The sequence below is a fragment of the Trichosurus vulpecula genome, chromosome 2, assembly GCF_011100635.1.
Source record: "Trichosurus vulpecula isolate mTriVul1 chromosome 2, mTriVul1.pri, whole genome shotgun sequence".
In the NCBI taxonomy this organism is placed as follows: domain Eukaryota; kingdom Metazoa; phylum Chordata; class Mammalia; order Diprotodontia; family Phalangeridae; genus Trichosurus; species Trichosurus vulpecula.
The window spans coordinates 333,901,842-333,917,532 of NC_050574.1; the positions used below are offsets into that span (position 1 = coordinate 333,901,842).

General features: G+C 39.3%; 1 protein-coding gene across 4 annotated transcripts in view; it reads left to right on the top strand.

The window, feature by feature from the left end:
• The window catches only part of HSPBAP1 (HSPB1 associated protein 1), a 52,120-nt gene extending 37,888 nt beyond the window's left edge, over positions 1 to 14,232 (top strand). For 3 of the 4 annotated variants that reach the window (XM_036745996.1, XM_036745995.1, XM_036745997.1), the window contains 4 exons: positions 863 to 1,034; positions 3,800 to 3,883; positions 11,193 to 11,303; positions 11,439 to 14,232. In XM_036745996.1, the coding sequence (XP_036601891.1) occupies positions 863 to 1,034; positions 3,800 to 3,883; positions 11,193 to 11,303; positions 11,439 to 11,981 (910 nt within the window). In that variant the 3' untranslated portion in view covers positions 11,982 to 14,232. The remainder of the gene's footprint in view (positions 1 to 862; positions 1,035 to 3,799; positions 3,884 to 11,192; positions 11,304 to 11,438) is intronic. The other variant, XM_036745998.1, reaches the window with a different exon arrangement.
• Positions 14,233 to 15,691: the final 1,459 nt, after the last annotated feature.

Genomic DNA, 15,691 nt, shown 5'->3' on the forward strand with positions numbered 1-15,691 from the left:
TTCATTCTTCTACTCTGTCCTCAACTCCTAGTTTCTTTTCTGTGAACAGCAGAGTGAAAGGAGATGTTTAACACTGAAATACACTGCTTCAGAGTGAAATGGGCACGTCATCATTTTTCTCCCTCCTCTCTCTTTCCCTACAGTTTATTTCCTTTTTCCTTCCTGCTTCTGTCCTGCTCTCCACTCTAATCTCCCTCTTAATTAACTAGCCATAATTTGGAACTAAACAATGTATTTGTTTATATTTGAATAGTTGAGTTAAAAAAATTAAAGGGGAACAGACTAATCAACTGTTTTGTAGGTCATCAACCTTCAGCAGTCAGTGCCTATTTCTATTTTAAAGGCAGTGTACATATCCATCACTTAAATGACATTCACTTGAAAGATTCTTAACTTGGGAAATTCATGACCAGCGTAATAAAACTTCTAGAAACCATGTCGTAGTTGGCATGGTTGAAAGCGCTGGTTGTATTTAGCCTGGAAGAGAGAAGCCTGAAGGCACATCTTTGAATGTTTGATGACCTATCATATTGTGGAACAGAGAGTAGACACAATCCATAGGACAGAACAAGGTTCGGTAGGTGGAAGTCACAAGGATGCAGACTTTAGCTCAGCAGAAGATAGAAATGTTTAAAAATTAAAGTCTACCAACAATGGGAAAGGCATTCAATACAGGCTGGGTATAGTACAGAGAGAGTTTCTGCAGTTTAAATTAGGGTCCCTTCCAGCTCTAAAAGTTTATGATTCCTTGAACTGAGTTTATTTTACTTTAATTTTAATTAATTCAATTAATGACTTTTACATTGTCTGTTATCTAGTACATAGAGTATTAACCATCATCTTTCTCTTTCCCCCCGGGTAGGAAAAGGTGGCATCTCTTCCCTCCTCAAGATACTGCTTTTCTTTATCCAACCAGAATCCCCTATGAAGAATCTAGTGTTTTCAGCAAAGTCAATGTTGTCAATCCTGATTTAAAGCACTTTCCTCAGTTTCTGAAAGCTCAAAGGCATATGGTTACACTCTACCCAGGACAGGTAATCCTTTCATTTAAAAGGGAGAGAGGAGATGGCATTCCTTATTATCCCTACATCCTTTCCTCTTGTAAGCTGAAACCCGTTCCCTCTTTTCACTGTCCCTGCCTGCCCTTTTTCCTGTGACAGTGAGTTTCAGAGAAACAAGTAGTCTTCCTGACAATGTATTGGAACTGGGCTGAGGGAAGAGAGTTTTGTTTCTGTCACTGAGGAGCGGGGAAAGATTACCCTCAAAGAGCTCACTGTGGCCCTTGGGCCCACTTCAGGTTCTCAGAAAGTGCCCATAATAATTCTTCAGATAGAGTAAGCATTAGGAGAGATTGTAATGACAGTTTGGATCAGTGATTGTTGACCCATGATGCAAAACCAGATAAAATCTTAGGGCGTCTTGGTGACTGAGGCAATTAGGTGGGCATAGTGGATGCATAGTGGACTGAGCATTTACTAGCCTTGTGGCTCTTGGAAAGCCACTTTAGCCTCTCTCAATGTCTTCATCTCTAAAATGTAGAAAACAATAGCACCTACCTCAGGCACAATTACCTAGCACAGGGTTGTTTTGAGAATCAGATGAGACAATGAAGACAACGTTCGTAGCTAGTATTTAGATAATGCTTTTAGGTTTACAAAGCCTTTTCCAAATATTGTAGGTGCTATAACATATGAAGTGCTTTGTAAACCTTTAAAGCACTATGTAAAGGCTGGTAGTAATTTTGTTGTTATTGTTATTAAAATAAACCTGGTTGTGAACAATTGCCAAAAGTGAAATGGGTATCTGAAGTAACTTCAAATAAATTATATTGTGTCATATATCAGATCATATATTAAATTATGTTCAGTTCTGTATAGATTTGTTTTAAAATATACTGTTGTTTGCCTTTTGGTATCTGATTACTGGTTATGAAATTTTTTCTGGTGATCTATTAATTGCCCTTTTTAAAAGCTGTTCTGAAATCCCCTAAAGAAATATAATTGTTACAAATGTTATTTTTCAGTTCTTGTTTCTTCCCAGACACTGGTTATACTTGAATTTACTGAGAAGCAGTAGATTATAAAGTACATACCTGATAAGTAGGCTTGTGAAGCAGAAACTGACTTGGTCTCTTTAGATAAAAAAAGGAAAAGCTTTTCCTTTAGATAGGGAAGGATAAGCTTTACAGTTGAGGTGTTTACCAGATTGATAATAAAAGTACGAAACATTTCATTTCAAATATGCAACTGAAATAAAACCTTCTAAAGAGACTGTAGATTTTTGAAAATAGTTCTCCAGAGTTTATGATATTCAACTACTATCTGACATTCCTCTGTCTTTGGGTATATACATATGTGTTGTCAAATGTGAACATTATTAGTTTAGATGCAATAGACGAGTAAGGGTGTTATCTCATAAGTTGATCTTTTCATATGTTGTCGGAAAAAGATAAAGTGAAAAGTATCTTATTTGCTTTGAAAGTTGATCCCTTGGGAGGACTACTGGATCCATTACCAACAAACAGAAAGAATTTCTAAGCAAGGTTTCTATATTGAACACAGTTCTTTCCAATCTCTGTATCCCTAGTACACAGCCACAGGGTTTTGTTTATGACAGTCATCTAGGATATTTTTATATTTATTCATGTTGTCTGACCTGGTCCTCAGCCTATATCCTTGGATCCCTGGCCCAGTAAACTGCCCCTGATAACTTCAGTTAACCAAATAGCAAGAGAATATTCCTATCAGAAGCTAAAATTAAAATTTTCACTCTTCAAACTCAAAGATGTTCTCTGTCCTATTACTGTGAAACAATGTCTCGTGATTAAATCTGGATAAAATATAAATTGTTTAATTTTAAGAGCTTACAAATAGGCAGTCTTCTCTCTTAAAATAACCCACTCTTTAAACTTTCTTATCCTCCTCCGCCCCAAGGAAGCAGGTATCCTTCCTTTCCAGTGATAACCCTCTCACTTGTGTTCTTAATTTCTGTCTCCCCTCTCTGGGAGCTTCCACATCCTTCTTTAGTATTTTAAATCTTCCCTTCTCCTCTGCCTCCTAGGAAAGGATGAATGGCATTGGAGATAGGGAGAGATGACTGGACAAGTTTCCCTTGAAATCTTGAAAAAGTCTTTATTTGACCTTGTTATCTCCTACCTGCTCTCCCATTTTTCTCCCTTTCATTCCCAAATTCACATTAATAGTCTTCATCTGTTCCTTCCATTTGTTCATTTCCAGCCGACTCCTGTAGTCTTAACTTTCACCTTTCTCCTAAAATAACATGAAGGTCATCACTGACCTTATCACCAGGTCCAGTGCCTTTTTTAAGTCTTTGTTTTCTTTGCAGAATATTTTACTGCAAACCCTTTCCTCTCCCCTCTAACCTTCCTCCTTAATCTTCATGACACCACACCCTCAAGTTCTTCTGGTCCTTTTCCCTTTAACTTATTTTTCCCTCTCACCCTCTGACACTGTTTGACAGGGCTCTACCTTGACTTGACCCTCTGTTCTCCCTGTTGTACTCTATCCCTTCAAAGTTCTTTCTGTCATCATTTAAATCTCAATTTGTCTAAAATAGAACATATCGCTTTCCCATCTCCAATTATCTGAATCCTACCCATTCTTTAAGGAATATAGTATTTTTAATCACCTGTCTATGTAGCATTTCCTAATTTCAGTAACTTTAATATCTATTCATTTATCCTCTGTTTCCTTAAGGAACTTGAATTAAGTCCCTGCTCTTAAATATTAAAAACGAAATATCTTACTAATATGCTAATAGCTGTTTTTCTTATTTTCAGGTCTTATTTGTCCCCCGACACTGGTGGCATTATGTGGAATCCATCGACCCCATCACTGTCAGTATAAACTCGTGGATTGAACTGGTATTCTTCTTTTTACTTTTGTGAATGAAAATAATTTCTTTAGGGTCAGCGTAAAATATGTAAAAATAAGCTGAATGTTACTGATGTTTTAACGAACAAGAACTTATTTAAATGAGTGAAGGTTGATCTCTTCCAAACAATCACCTGGAAAGTTACATACTATAATGCTGCCATGACCCAAAACATTCTTGGAGTCCTCTTAGAATTGCCTTTAGAGCCAGCAACATATTCTTTTGAAGATCCACCCTGTCAAGTCATCTTGCAAATCATCATCTTTGAATTTATGCAAATCCATACATAACCATGGAGTATCCAATCCTAGAAGAAAAGAGATGTTGAGGCAGATAGTGTGGACCAGCTTGATTTAGGTCAGGCAGGGAGGCTTCCTGAGGCTGATGGAATTGGAAAAGTTTTGAATGAGGAGAACTAGGTTTTCGTGGAAGGATAAGGATCACTGTTCTAGGAAAACAAGACTACATTAGAGAAATTGGACTCACAGAATAGAGACTAGTTGAAGCACAGAATGAAAGCTCAGAAAGGAGTTCCAGAAAGGAATCCAGACTCCTCAGCTCAGTGCAGAAATCACATCAACTCCATAGCTAATAGATTTAATAAGTCAGGTCATTTGGGGGGTAGCTGCAATAGAATCTGAGTCTCACTAGTAACTGGTCAGGAGTCCTTACAATGGCAGCACAACAAGTGATTATCTGCTTCTATTTGAATATCTCCAAGGATGAAGACCCACAAGCTCCAAGACAGCCCTTTCACTTTAGAACAGCTCTAATTGTGTGGGTGTGTGTGGGCACATGCTCGAGTATGAATTTCCTTGCTTGAAGCCTTCATCTGCCTTTTCTACCCATAACTCTAGCCAAGGCAGAACAAGTCTCTACCCTCTGCTATATGACAGCCCTTAAAGAACTTGCAGGCTGTTATCATGGACCCCTGAAAATCTTTACTCCTTCAAGCTAAACGTCCAGTCTTCATGTGACAAGCTGACGTACTTCAGTTTGTCTAAGTTTCTCTGAAATCTACTTCAGAGGTGGTCTGTCCTTTGTATGCTGGTTTTATTTTCTTGCAGCCTAAAATAATATGAATTTTGTTGGCTGTTCTGTCAAATTGCTAGCTCATATTAAGATTGTAGTGCTCTAAAATGATATATTTTTCATTGGAATTGATTCGCCAAGTAGAGAACTCTACATGTTTCTATAAATGTAATATTAACATGTTGTACCCAACGCTAGGCTTTCAAGATCCTTTTGGTTCCTAATTCTGTATCAAAAGTTTTTATTCCCCTCCTAGTTTCCTGTTGTTTGCAAATTTAACATGTTCCATCTGTGCTTTCAACCAAGTGGCTGATAAAAATTTTGACCAGCTCAGGTGATAGGAGCTGTTGGAGTTTATTGAATGAGATGACAAACTTGCACTTTAGGAAATCATTTTGACCACTGAATAGAGTGGGGAGAGCCTTGAGGAAGGCAGACCCACCATTGGGCTGTTACAGTAATCCAGATGTGGGGTTAGGAGGGCCTGCACCAGAGTGGTGGCGATGTCAGAGGAGAGACAGGCAAGTCCAAGAGATGGTGCAAAGGTGAAATCAAGCTTTGGCAACAGATTGGATGTTGGGGGGTGGGGAGGACAACAAGAGATAGGAGTCCAGAATGACTCCTAGCTTGCAAGCCTAAGGACTTAGGAGGATAGTGATATCTTGAATAGCAGTAGGGAAGTTTGGAAGGGAAGAGGGTTTTGGCAGGGATAAGGGAGTATGTTGAAGGGACGAGGGGGGCAGAATAATGAGTTCAGATTTGATCATATTCAGTTTAAATTGTCTACTACATATCCAGTTCAAGATGTCTGATAGGCAGATGAAAATGTGAGACTGGAGGTCAGCAGAGTGATTAAGGCTAGACAAGTAGATTTGAAAATCATTAGCATAGAGATGATAATTGAATCCTTGGGAGCTGATGAGATCACCTAGAGAAATAATATAGAGGGAGAAAAGAAGAGGACCCAGGAAAGCCCTGTGGGACACCCACAATTAATGGGTATGTCCTAGATGAAGATCCAGGAAAAGAGCCTGAAAAGGAGCAGTCAGATGACAGGTAAGAGAACCAGGAGAGAGGAGTGTTTCAGAAACCTAGAGAAGAGAATATCAAGGAGAAGAGGTTAATTGACAGTATTAGAGACTGCAGAGAAGTCAAGAAGGATGAGCATTGAGGAAAGGCCATTGGATTTGGCAATTAAGATATCATTGGTAACTTTAAAGAGAACGGTTTCAGTGGAATGATGCAGTCAGAAGCTAGGCTGTGGAGAGGGAAGAAGAAGTGGAAGCACCAGTTGTAGACGACCTTCTTAAGTTTATCCACAAAAGGCCAAAGAGATACAGGGCAACGGTTAGTAGGGATGGAAGGATCAAGTGAGGATGGGAGAGAGAGACATGAGCATATTTGTAGGTGGTAGGGAAGCAGTCAATAGATTGAAGATAAATGAGAGAGGGAGCAGTGTGCTATAGGAAAACAGGATGGAATGGGATCTCTTGTGCAGGCAGTTTCCTGTTGGTCACAATTGGATCCAGAATGCAATTCTTCCTATTCTTTGCTCAGTTTTTCAGATGAGCAAAACACTATTAAAGAAGCTTGCAAGTGTATCAGCTTTTCTGTTACAAGCGAAGAGGATTTCAGCAGATGTCCGCATCCTTGTTTCCCCCATTACTACAATGTCATGCTTCTGTACCAGGTTTATGATCTGTTTCCCAGGCTCCTCAATTCTGTCTTCTATTCAGGCTGAAGGTAGTATGACTCCATAGGGTTCCTTGTCACCATCCATTGAATCTCATCCAAATGCCCTTTGCCATATTTCCTTATCGTATTCCTGGACTTCCTAAAATGACTTTATCTTCTTAATATGTAAGACAATTCTGCCCCCTTTTTTATCCGTTCAGTTCCTTTTCAGTCCAGAATATCCCCTTCTAGACATTTACTTCTGTCATGAGCCTTTGAAGCCAAATATTCCTGTTAGTCTAGGTTCTCTCTCCACTTTATACAAGAGATTTTTACAAGCGGTTTTCCTCTTTATCCTCCTTTACCTTGTTTATTACTCATACCCTGTACATTTGTATGTATACATAAATCCTTTGGTTTTTTCTTGGGCATTGTCACCCATGAATCCTCTGGTGCTCGTTTTTCCCCTATATTGTACCTGCTGATCTCTATGGCATCAGTTTTCTCACATCTATGTGTGCAGCTCTCTCATTTGCTCCATTTTTAAGCCCTCTCTAATTAGATTAACAATATCCTAGGCTATACTTCATCCCTAGCCCCCATAATTCCTATACTCACAACCATGGTTCAGGACTTTGAATCTCATTCTCAGCCATTGTCTAACAGCCAACTGCTTTCATTCAGCAGCTGAGCTGGGCTTCAGATGATATTTTTATGGCACTGTGCCATGCTCTTTTATTTATCCCATGACCTACTCTTGTTTTTCATCTTCCTTTTTGTTTCATGAGTTCCTTTTGCATCCATATCAGTCTTTTCAGACAAATATCATTTTTCCACATGACTGCTTCTTTGAATACATATACATAGATAGTTCTGTACTCATCTCTATGGAAAGACCTTGACACTTATTAAGTAACTCTCAGTATTAATTAGTCCATCTTCCCTTCCTTCTCTGTCTCATTTTCTTCTGCATTCCAGGTGAGAATTTCCTTCTACCTCTTTACATCCTTTTTCTTTATTTTTTCCTTTGAAGACTCTTTTGTCTCTCTTTCCACCTCCCACCCCCATTCTATGAATATTAACTTTGGAGTCATAAGTGATCTTCACTTTTCCTTATTGCCCATATCTAATCAGTTGCAAGGTCTTGTCACTTCAGCCTCTGAAAATCTCTCACATCAGTCCTGCTTTCTCTTTGCCCTTGCCCTTTGCCCTGCCTACACTTTGCCCTTGTGCCCTCCTTCCTGGACTATTGCAATAAGTTTCTAATTGATCTCCTTGCCTCTGCTCTTTCCTTCCAGTAATCCATCCATCGCACCGCTGCCAAAATGATATTCCTATAGCTCACATCTGACTATGTCAGCTCTCCTGCTCAGAAAACCCTTCTGGTTCTGTAATACCTTCAGGATAAAATACAGATTCCTCTGACTTTTAAGCTCTTCACAATCTGGTTACAACACATCTTTCTATATTGATTTCATGTTACTCTTCCGCACACCCTCAATGTCTTGGCAAATTGACCTACCTGCTGCTGTCTTTCAACTTGACTTTTGCGCAGTCTGCTCCTTTGGTGGAATCCTCTGCTCCCCTTCCTCACTCCCACCTCTTGGAATCCCTGACTTCCTTTAAGGCACAGCCCAAGGACCACCTGCTTCACAAGGCTTTTGCTGATACCACACTATCCCTTTCTACTTACGTTGTATATTTTTATATTTCCTAATTTATGTGCATGTCATCTATCTCCCCTGACTTGTGAGGGCTTTAAGGACAGAGATAGTTTCATTTTGTCTTCTCTCTCTCTAGCACAGTACTTGGCACTAGTGGACATATAACAGTGTTTATCAGATTGAATTTCAAGGAATATCTCATTCCTCCAATAACCCAGGCAGTAGAGTTGCATTCTTTCAGACCCTTTACTTTCTCTTTTAAGGCAGAGGATCTGGATAGCTGTTAAAGGTACTTGGCAGAATACAAACCCAGAATGTTCGTTGCTGGTTGCTGCAGAATTCCCCTTTCCTTTACTTGCTTGAAGCAATAGTAACCGTTTTTGTCTTTTTTGTACCTCTCTTGGTCAAACTTTAGACTAACAGCTGTGATAAATAAGGCATAAGGTGCAGATTTTGTGAGATGTACACATCTCATTTCATTTTGCCACACATCTTGAGATACCTCCCTCAGCTTCCCTTCATGCCAGGTTCTCTGTCCCCGTTAAGGGGATAAGGCTTAGTTGATTTCACAGAGAAAAGAAGACAAGACAGACTATGGTACATGTGGACACAAGAATAGAAGCATGTGACCAAATCCAGTTATTTAATGAGATATTCTAACCTCATTTTACCTTTCTCTTTCTTGATAACTCCCTTTATTTCCTTGGACTTTTAGGCTCTATGTCCTTTTTGGGGAAATGGAAGCATACTTTACTTAACAGAGAGCTTACAAGGACATGAGGTGGTGTCCAATTATCTGAGGTCTATCCATATCATTTCACTTCAACATTGGTCTTACTTCCCTGGCCTCTAGGTTCTTTGTAATTGTTAAGGGGGAAAAAAATCTTTTTAATGTTAAGCTAAAAACCTTGTAACTTTCAGTCCAGTTGAATAATCAGTTTCATTTTTAGAATCTCATTTGCTATGTGTTCTCTAAACTTTTTGAAATATATTCCTAAAGTCTAGAGTTTGTGCACTGTATTCTCTTTCCTAGCTACTAAAAAGAAGATAAAATTGACCCTTTCTCTTGTCTTCCTGTTCACATCACCAACCACTTTTTTCTTTTCAAGAATTAATTACAGAGTAGAAGTTCTCATTGCTGCCTTTTCTACCTTCTGTTATATTACATTAACAAGAAGGTGTGTTGTTCCTATCAGGGAGGAGCCAGAGATGGGGTCTCAGGCCCAGCTGAAGCTGAAAGTCTTCATGGTATGGAGAAGCCTCCTCATCCAGGGATTGAAAAAAGACTTTAAGGAGGGTCCAGAAACATCAGAGAGGTTATGTAAAAAGCCACAGTTAGTAGTTGGGGTCATGGGGTACTGAGTAAAGGCCCAAAGGTGAGAGGCAATAGTTGGATGAGAGTCCAAGCTCAGTGCCAGGATCAAAATGTAGTCTAAGGTTCAAGTGAAAATGCCTCACAAGTGTCCAGAAAGAAAGATACAGAACCTGGAATTAGGTACAAAAGATCCTTTTAAATGACTCCCATGTTTTGCATATGCATGGAGCAGCTGTTAATGAATACAGAAAGACTAGTGATAAGGAAGATTTCTCAGGAAAGCTTCCTGGAAGCCTGCAGTGTATTAGGTGATTGTAAAGAAGTGAAATAGAAATGAATGTCTGTTGCTATCTTTTTCTTTACTTGATTCTTTGTCAGTTATATTTAGTTGAAGTGACAAGATCATGCAGTATCTTTTCCCATCTCTGTTTCAGATGTGTAGTATCTGCATATTTTGACATTTTTTTACATTTAAAATAAGTGTTATGGGCAGCTAGGTGGCGCAGTGAGTAGAGCACCAGCCCTGGAGTCAGGAGAACCTGAATTCAAATCCAGCCTCAGACACTTGGCACATGTATTAGCTGTGTGGCCTTGGGCAAGTCACTTAACCCCATTTGCCCTGCCAAAAAAATAAAAAATAAAATAAGTGTTATTTGGTGCCTTTTTTTTTTTTACATCATAGTTGTTTTAAGATAGACACCCCACTACCACCAAATTAGCCTTCCTTGGAACAAAGACAACAAAAGCAATACCAACCTTTATAGTGACTTTTTGATAGTGTAGACAACATTTTCACTTGTAGTCCCTCACTTCTCTACCAATAGAAGAGAGATGCTACCTTAACTCTTCTCTAGGACCAAGATTGTCCACAAGAAATCAGCATTTAGTTATATTCGGGGGAGGGGAGGGACTAGTAGCGTCAAAGTTAGTAGTATGAATATCTAGTGTTTATAGAGTGCTTTTAAAGTTTGCAACGTGCTTTATGAATATTATTTGATTCTCACAACAGCCATGGGAGGTAGGTGTTATTACTATCTCCATTTAACAGTCAAAGAAAAGTGAGGCAGAGTTTAAGTGACTTACCCAGAGTCACATAACTAATAAGTTTCTGAGGCCGTTTTGAACTCAGGTCTTCCTGTCCTATCCACTGAGATACCTAGCTGCCTCTTCTAGATGAAGTGAGGACTGTCCTTCTCATCCCAGGCTGTCTTCAATATTTATTTCCATTATTCCTCCTAAATATACAAGGAAGACACTACCAGATTTTGTTGTGGAGGTGTGCACCCCCATGCTTGGTGTGTCTTACAAACTTTTAAAGTTCTAAACATATCAAAATGTAAAAAGGTTAAAAACATCTGCAATGAGTTGGATTAAACAAAAATGTTCTAGGTAGGTTTGTATACAGATGCTTCTGCAAGGAATATACTACCTAAATACACAGAAAGTATGTGTCCACTTCTCAAGGATTGGCCAGTGTGTTCTTAAAACACCACATGTCATTAGCAAGAAACTAGTAAAACTTCAAGGAAGATAGATACATTTCCTCCAGTATTAGCCGTGGTGCACAACACCATCTCTAAAACAGCTTATCTTTTTTCCCCCCTTGTTCATAGGAGGAGGACCATCAGGCTCGGGTAGAAGAGGCCATCACCCGAATGATAGTGTGTGCCTTGAAAGGTGCAGAAGATCCCACTGACACCAAAGCCTGGTTAAACCCTACAGAGGTAGGGGACTTCTTATTTTTATTGTATCAAAATTGATAATTTATTGGGAAGATAGCTTTGGATGAAGCTATTCATTTTGTAGGAAAATTGAAGACAAACTTAGATCGTTAAAAAATCTTCTTTCCTTTTCCTTAGGTGGAGGGAACATCTCATGAAATCAATTGTCAGTATTTAAATGGAGCCATTTCTGCCTATTTGGAACACAGTAAAGTAGCAGAAACATTAACGCCCACTGAGTTCAAAATAAATGGTAAACACAGAGTAAAGTCACCCTTGAAAAAGAGGAAATTGGATGTATGCACCAGATCAAAGGAGAAAAAATCACCTAATTGTACATTAGCTACAGTTACGGCAAAGCCTGAGGAGAAGATCCCCTTTGGCCTGGATCTAATTCCAGTGTCACCCAGTCTTCAAGATGAATCTTCAGAAAGAGGAATAGATGAGAGCGATATTAAAGACGTTGTCAAGGAAAGTGGGGGACGTGAGGGGAATTTAAATTGTGCACGAGAGCAACTGGTGATGAATCAAGCTGAGATGCCACTTGCAGATAACGTTGTTTCTGACAGCACCACATGCCCTTCTCAACCGTTCATCTCTACAGATGACCTGCTGGATTGTTTGGTGGATCCAAAAGTAATACATCTAGTAGCACAACTTTTGTTACAGAAAAGAACTTAGAACTTAGAAGTATAATTTTTGAAAAATTAAATGATGCTACATTAACAAGATACTTTTCCTTTTTCAAAATATATTTTTTTTAAGTAACTTAACATTTACTTTTGCCTTAGCTTGTCATTTCAGACCATTTCAGTGTTTGGAAGGGTGAGTTAAGTGGGTGTTAGAATTAGAAAATGCAATATGCAACAGTATTTCCAAAGAGATAAATGATGATCCAGCATTAGTAACAAGACTGGCATTTTTCTGTATTGTTGGTTTCTGTTTCCTCCCAAGGCATTCAGGGTGGTGTGCTAAAATAGTTTCATCTGTGCTTCTCAATGAAGTGGGTAGTATAGAATTGATAAGATGAGAAAACTGAGGTAAAGACAATGATAGTCACAGAATAAATGTACTTCAGAGCTTCCACAGAACCATAGAATTTTCCATCTGGAAGCAACCACATACAGATTTTCTTAGGCTAAAGAACCTGACACCTTAAGAAGTTAAGTGATTTGCTCAAATCCATGTGGCTGATAAATGGTTGAATTTGTAGCAGGAGTTAGAGCTCCTGCCTTCTCATCCAGTGCTCCATGCTGAGACTATGCCATCTCCTTAGGCTTGGCACCCCAGCCACACTATCCCTGATGTTGTTTTTTTTTTTTTTTTTAATTTCTTTATTTTTAGTTTACCACACACGGTTCTACATGGTTTTGAGTTCCAGTTTTTATCCCTGATGTTAAAAGAGAAAAGAGCTTTACCTCACCAACGCAAACTTTTGCCATATCTGTATCGGATTCATACCCAGGAAGCAACCACAGCTAAAGAGTGGCCCTCATGCCTGTCTCAGCCCAAGGACCTGAAGCAACCATGCCAGAGAATATGATCAGAAATTCAGCTTCACTGGGGAGTTGGGCCCTCATCTTTGCCTTATAAAAATGTGAAGAAACCACTCTTTGCTCCAGAACCCTCTCAAGAGCTATTGATCTCGATAGCTTGTCCCTCACTAATCTCAATTGGACCTGTAATCCTTTTGCCCCTCCCCACTTTGGTTAGACCTCTTTCAGGCTGCCATGGCCCAGCAGTTACAGAGAAGTTAGGAAAAGCAGCTTCCTAATAATTGGAGCAGCTGGGCAGTAGAATGGAGCAGGATGGAATGGATGGCCTCATGACAGCATCAAATGTACTCCATTCGTAACAGGAAGTAAAAGATGTCAGGAAACTTTAGAGGGGCAAGATTGGGCCAGATACCTAAATATGGTGGCTTTATATATGTTAACATTTTTCACCACATGTAGGTTATATACATATATATGGGATAAGAAAATAGTCATGTTCTGTGTCATCTGTGTATCATAGTGACACTAGGCTGTCAAGCAGCTATGCCTAACCCTGATTTAGGAACATCTCCAGATACTCCTAATTATCCAAGGGCTGTCATATTTTAAAAAGGAAATGTGTTTGGGAAAAATAAATATAACTTTGGTCAAGTCACTCGCTGGGCCTCAGCATCCCTGAATGTAAAATAATGGAGTTGTAAAAAATGTCCATTAAAATATCTTACTGATTTAAGGATAAAAACCCTAAAAAGGATGGCATGCAAAGTACCTTCAATATGATCAAAAATATGTATGTAAATCTAATATCCAAATCTAAAATCTAAATCTAAAGCTAATATCTGCAGTGGTGAAACACTGGATTTTTTCTTTTTTTGGTTCTATGTGAAACTATAAATTTTTGTTTTTTAGAACTTGACTTTTTTTTAAAGTATGTGATGAATCTCAAACATTACTTTTGAAATAGCCCTTGCCTGTACTTCCTTTTTGCCTCTGGATTTTCAAATGTGTTACAGTGGTCCCCTTTTCTGACATTGCTAGCTCCCCATCCCCAACACACAACCCTCTCCAAAATTTAAAACCAAAAGAAAAAAAAAAAAACCCTTGCAATAATTAAGCCTAGTCAAGCAAAACGTCTGTGGACCATATCCAGAAATGTATTGTCTCCAACATAGCTTCATCACAGGTATTTTAGAGACATGGTTTGGTCATTGCTTTGATTAGAGTTCTTAAAACTTTTCAGAGTTGTTTTTCTTTACAGTGTTGCTGACCTTGTGCAAATTGTTGTAGGTTTGGTTACATCAGTTCTACCCAGGAATCTCTGAAATAGTCTCTTTTTGTCATTTCTTATGATATAATCATATTCCATTACATTAATATTAAGATACCTTTGTGTACCTTTGTAATGTACATTACGTTAATAAACCACAGTTTGTTCACTCATTTCCCAGCTATCCGAGAAGGAATATAAACCACCCCCTTAATATTTGAGTTCTTTGTTTTTGGGGGCCTTGTGATCCTTCCCTTCCCCTCCTCCCTTTTCCATCCCCCATTCAGGAGCAAGAATTTTGTTTTTCTTGTGACTTCTGAACATTACCTTGTCTTTTAAGCCCCACCCTTCTCTATCCTTACTTGTTTCTTTGATGAGTTTGATGTATGTCTTTTTGTGTACTCAACCTTTCTTTGTCATTGAAGTTCATCTGATGCCCACTCCCTCTGCCTCTTCCTCATCTGTATAGTCTTCTGACGTGCCCTAATTATGAGAATTTGAAATTATATATGTACGTACATACATATTTCTACCTCCTGGAGGTTTTCACGTTAAATACAAGGGTGAAGCAAGGATATTTCATTTTTCCACTGTTACTTGGTGTCATCCTAGAAGTGTGACTTTAAAGAGCAAGACAAATTAAAGGTACAAGTTAAAGGCAGTAAAGAGGAAACAAAATTATCCCTGTTTGCAGATTATATCGATGGTTTACTTGGAGGTAGTGTGGTGCAATGGAAGGAGTACTACTGGCTTTGCAGTTTGGAGGCCTGGGTTCAAATCCCACTTCTGATGCTTGTGTGACCTTCAACATTGAGGAAAGCATCAATTATCATTTACTCAGCATTTATTAAGCATCATCTAATATGTGTCAAGCTATTAAACTAAGCTCTGAGGATACAAAAATGCAAAAAACAGCCCCTGCCCTCAAGGAGCTCACAATCTAAAGGGGGAGACAACAAATGAGTATGTACAAATATGTTACAGACAGGGAAAATGGGCAAAAACAGGGAAAGTACTAGAATTATGAGGGATTGGGAAAAGCTTCCTATGGAAGGTGGGATTTTAATAGGGACTTAGAGGAAGTCAAGTAGTCAGATGAGGGAGAACATTCCAGGCAAGAGGGATAGGAGAGAGAAAGACTGGCAGAGATGAAACTGCCAGGAGGCCAGTGTCACTGGATGAAGAGTATGTAAAAAGTAAGGTAGGGGGTTGGGTGGAGGAAGGAAGGGAAGATGTAAGAAGGCTGGAAAGGGGGTGGGGGGTAGATGATGAAGAACTTTGAATGCCAGGGCCTTTTATATTTGGCAATAGGGAACTTAAGAAGTTTATTGAAAGGGAGGAGGGGTGCCAGAGTCACACCTGTCTTTAGGAAAATCACTTTTGTGCCAGAAAGGAGGATGGAGGGAGTGGGGAGTGGCTTGAGGCAGGCAGGCCCAGCAGCAGGCTATAGCAGTAGCCCAGGCTTGAGGCGATGAGGGCCTGCACCACAGTGGTGGCAGTGTCAGAGGAGAGAGGGAGAGGAAGTAGGGGGAGGCATTTTGGAGGAATGCTGCAAAGGTGAAATCGAGGCCTTGGCAGCAGATTAGATTTGGATGGGTAAAAGTAAGGAGGTATGGATGACTCCTAGG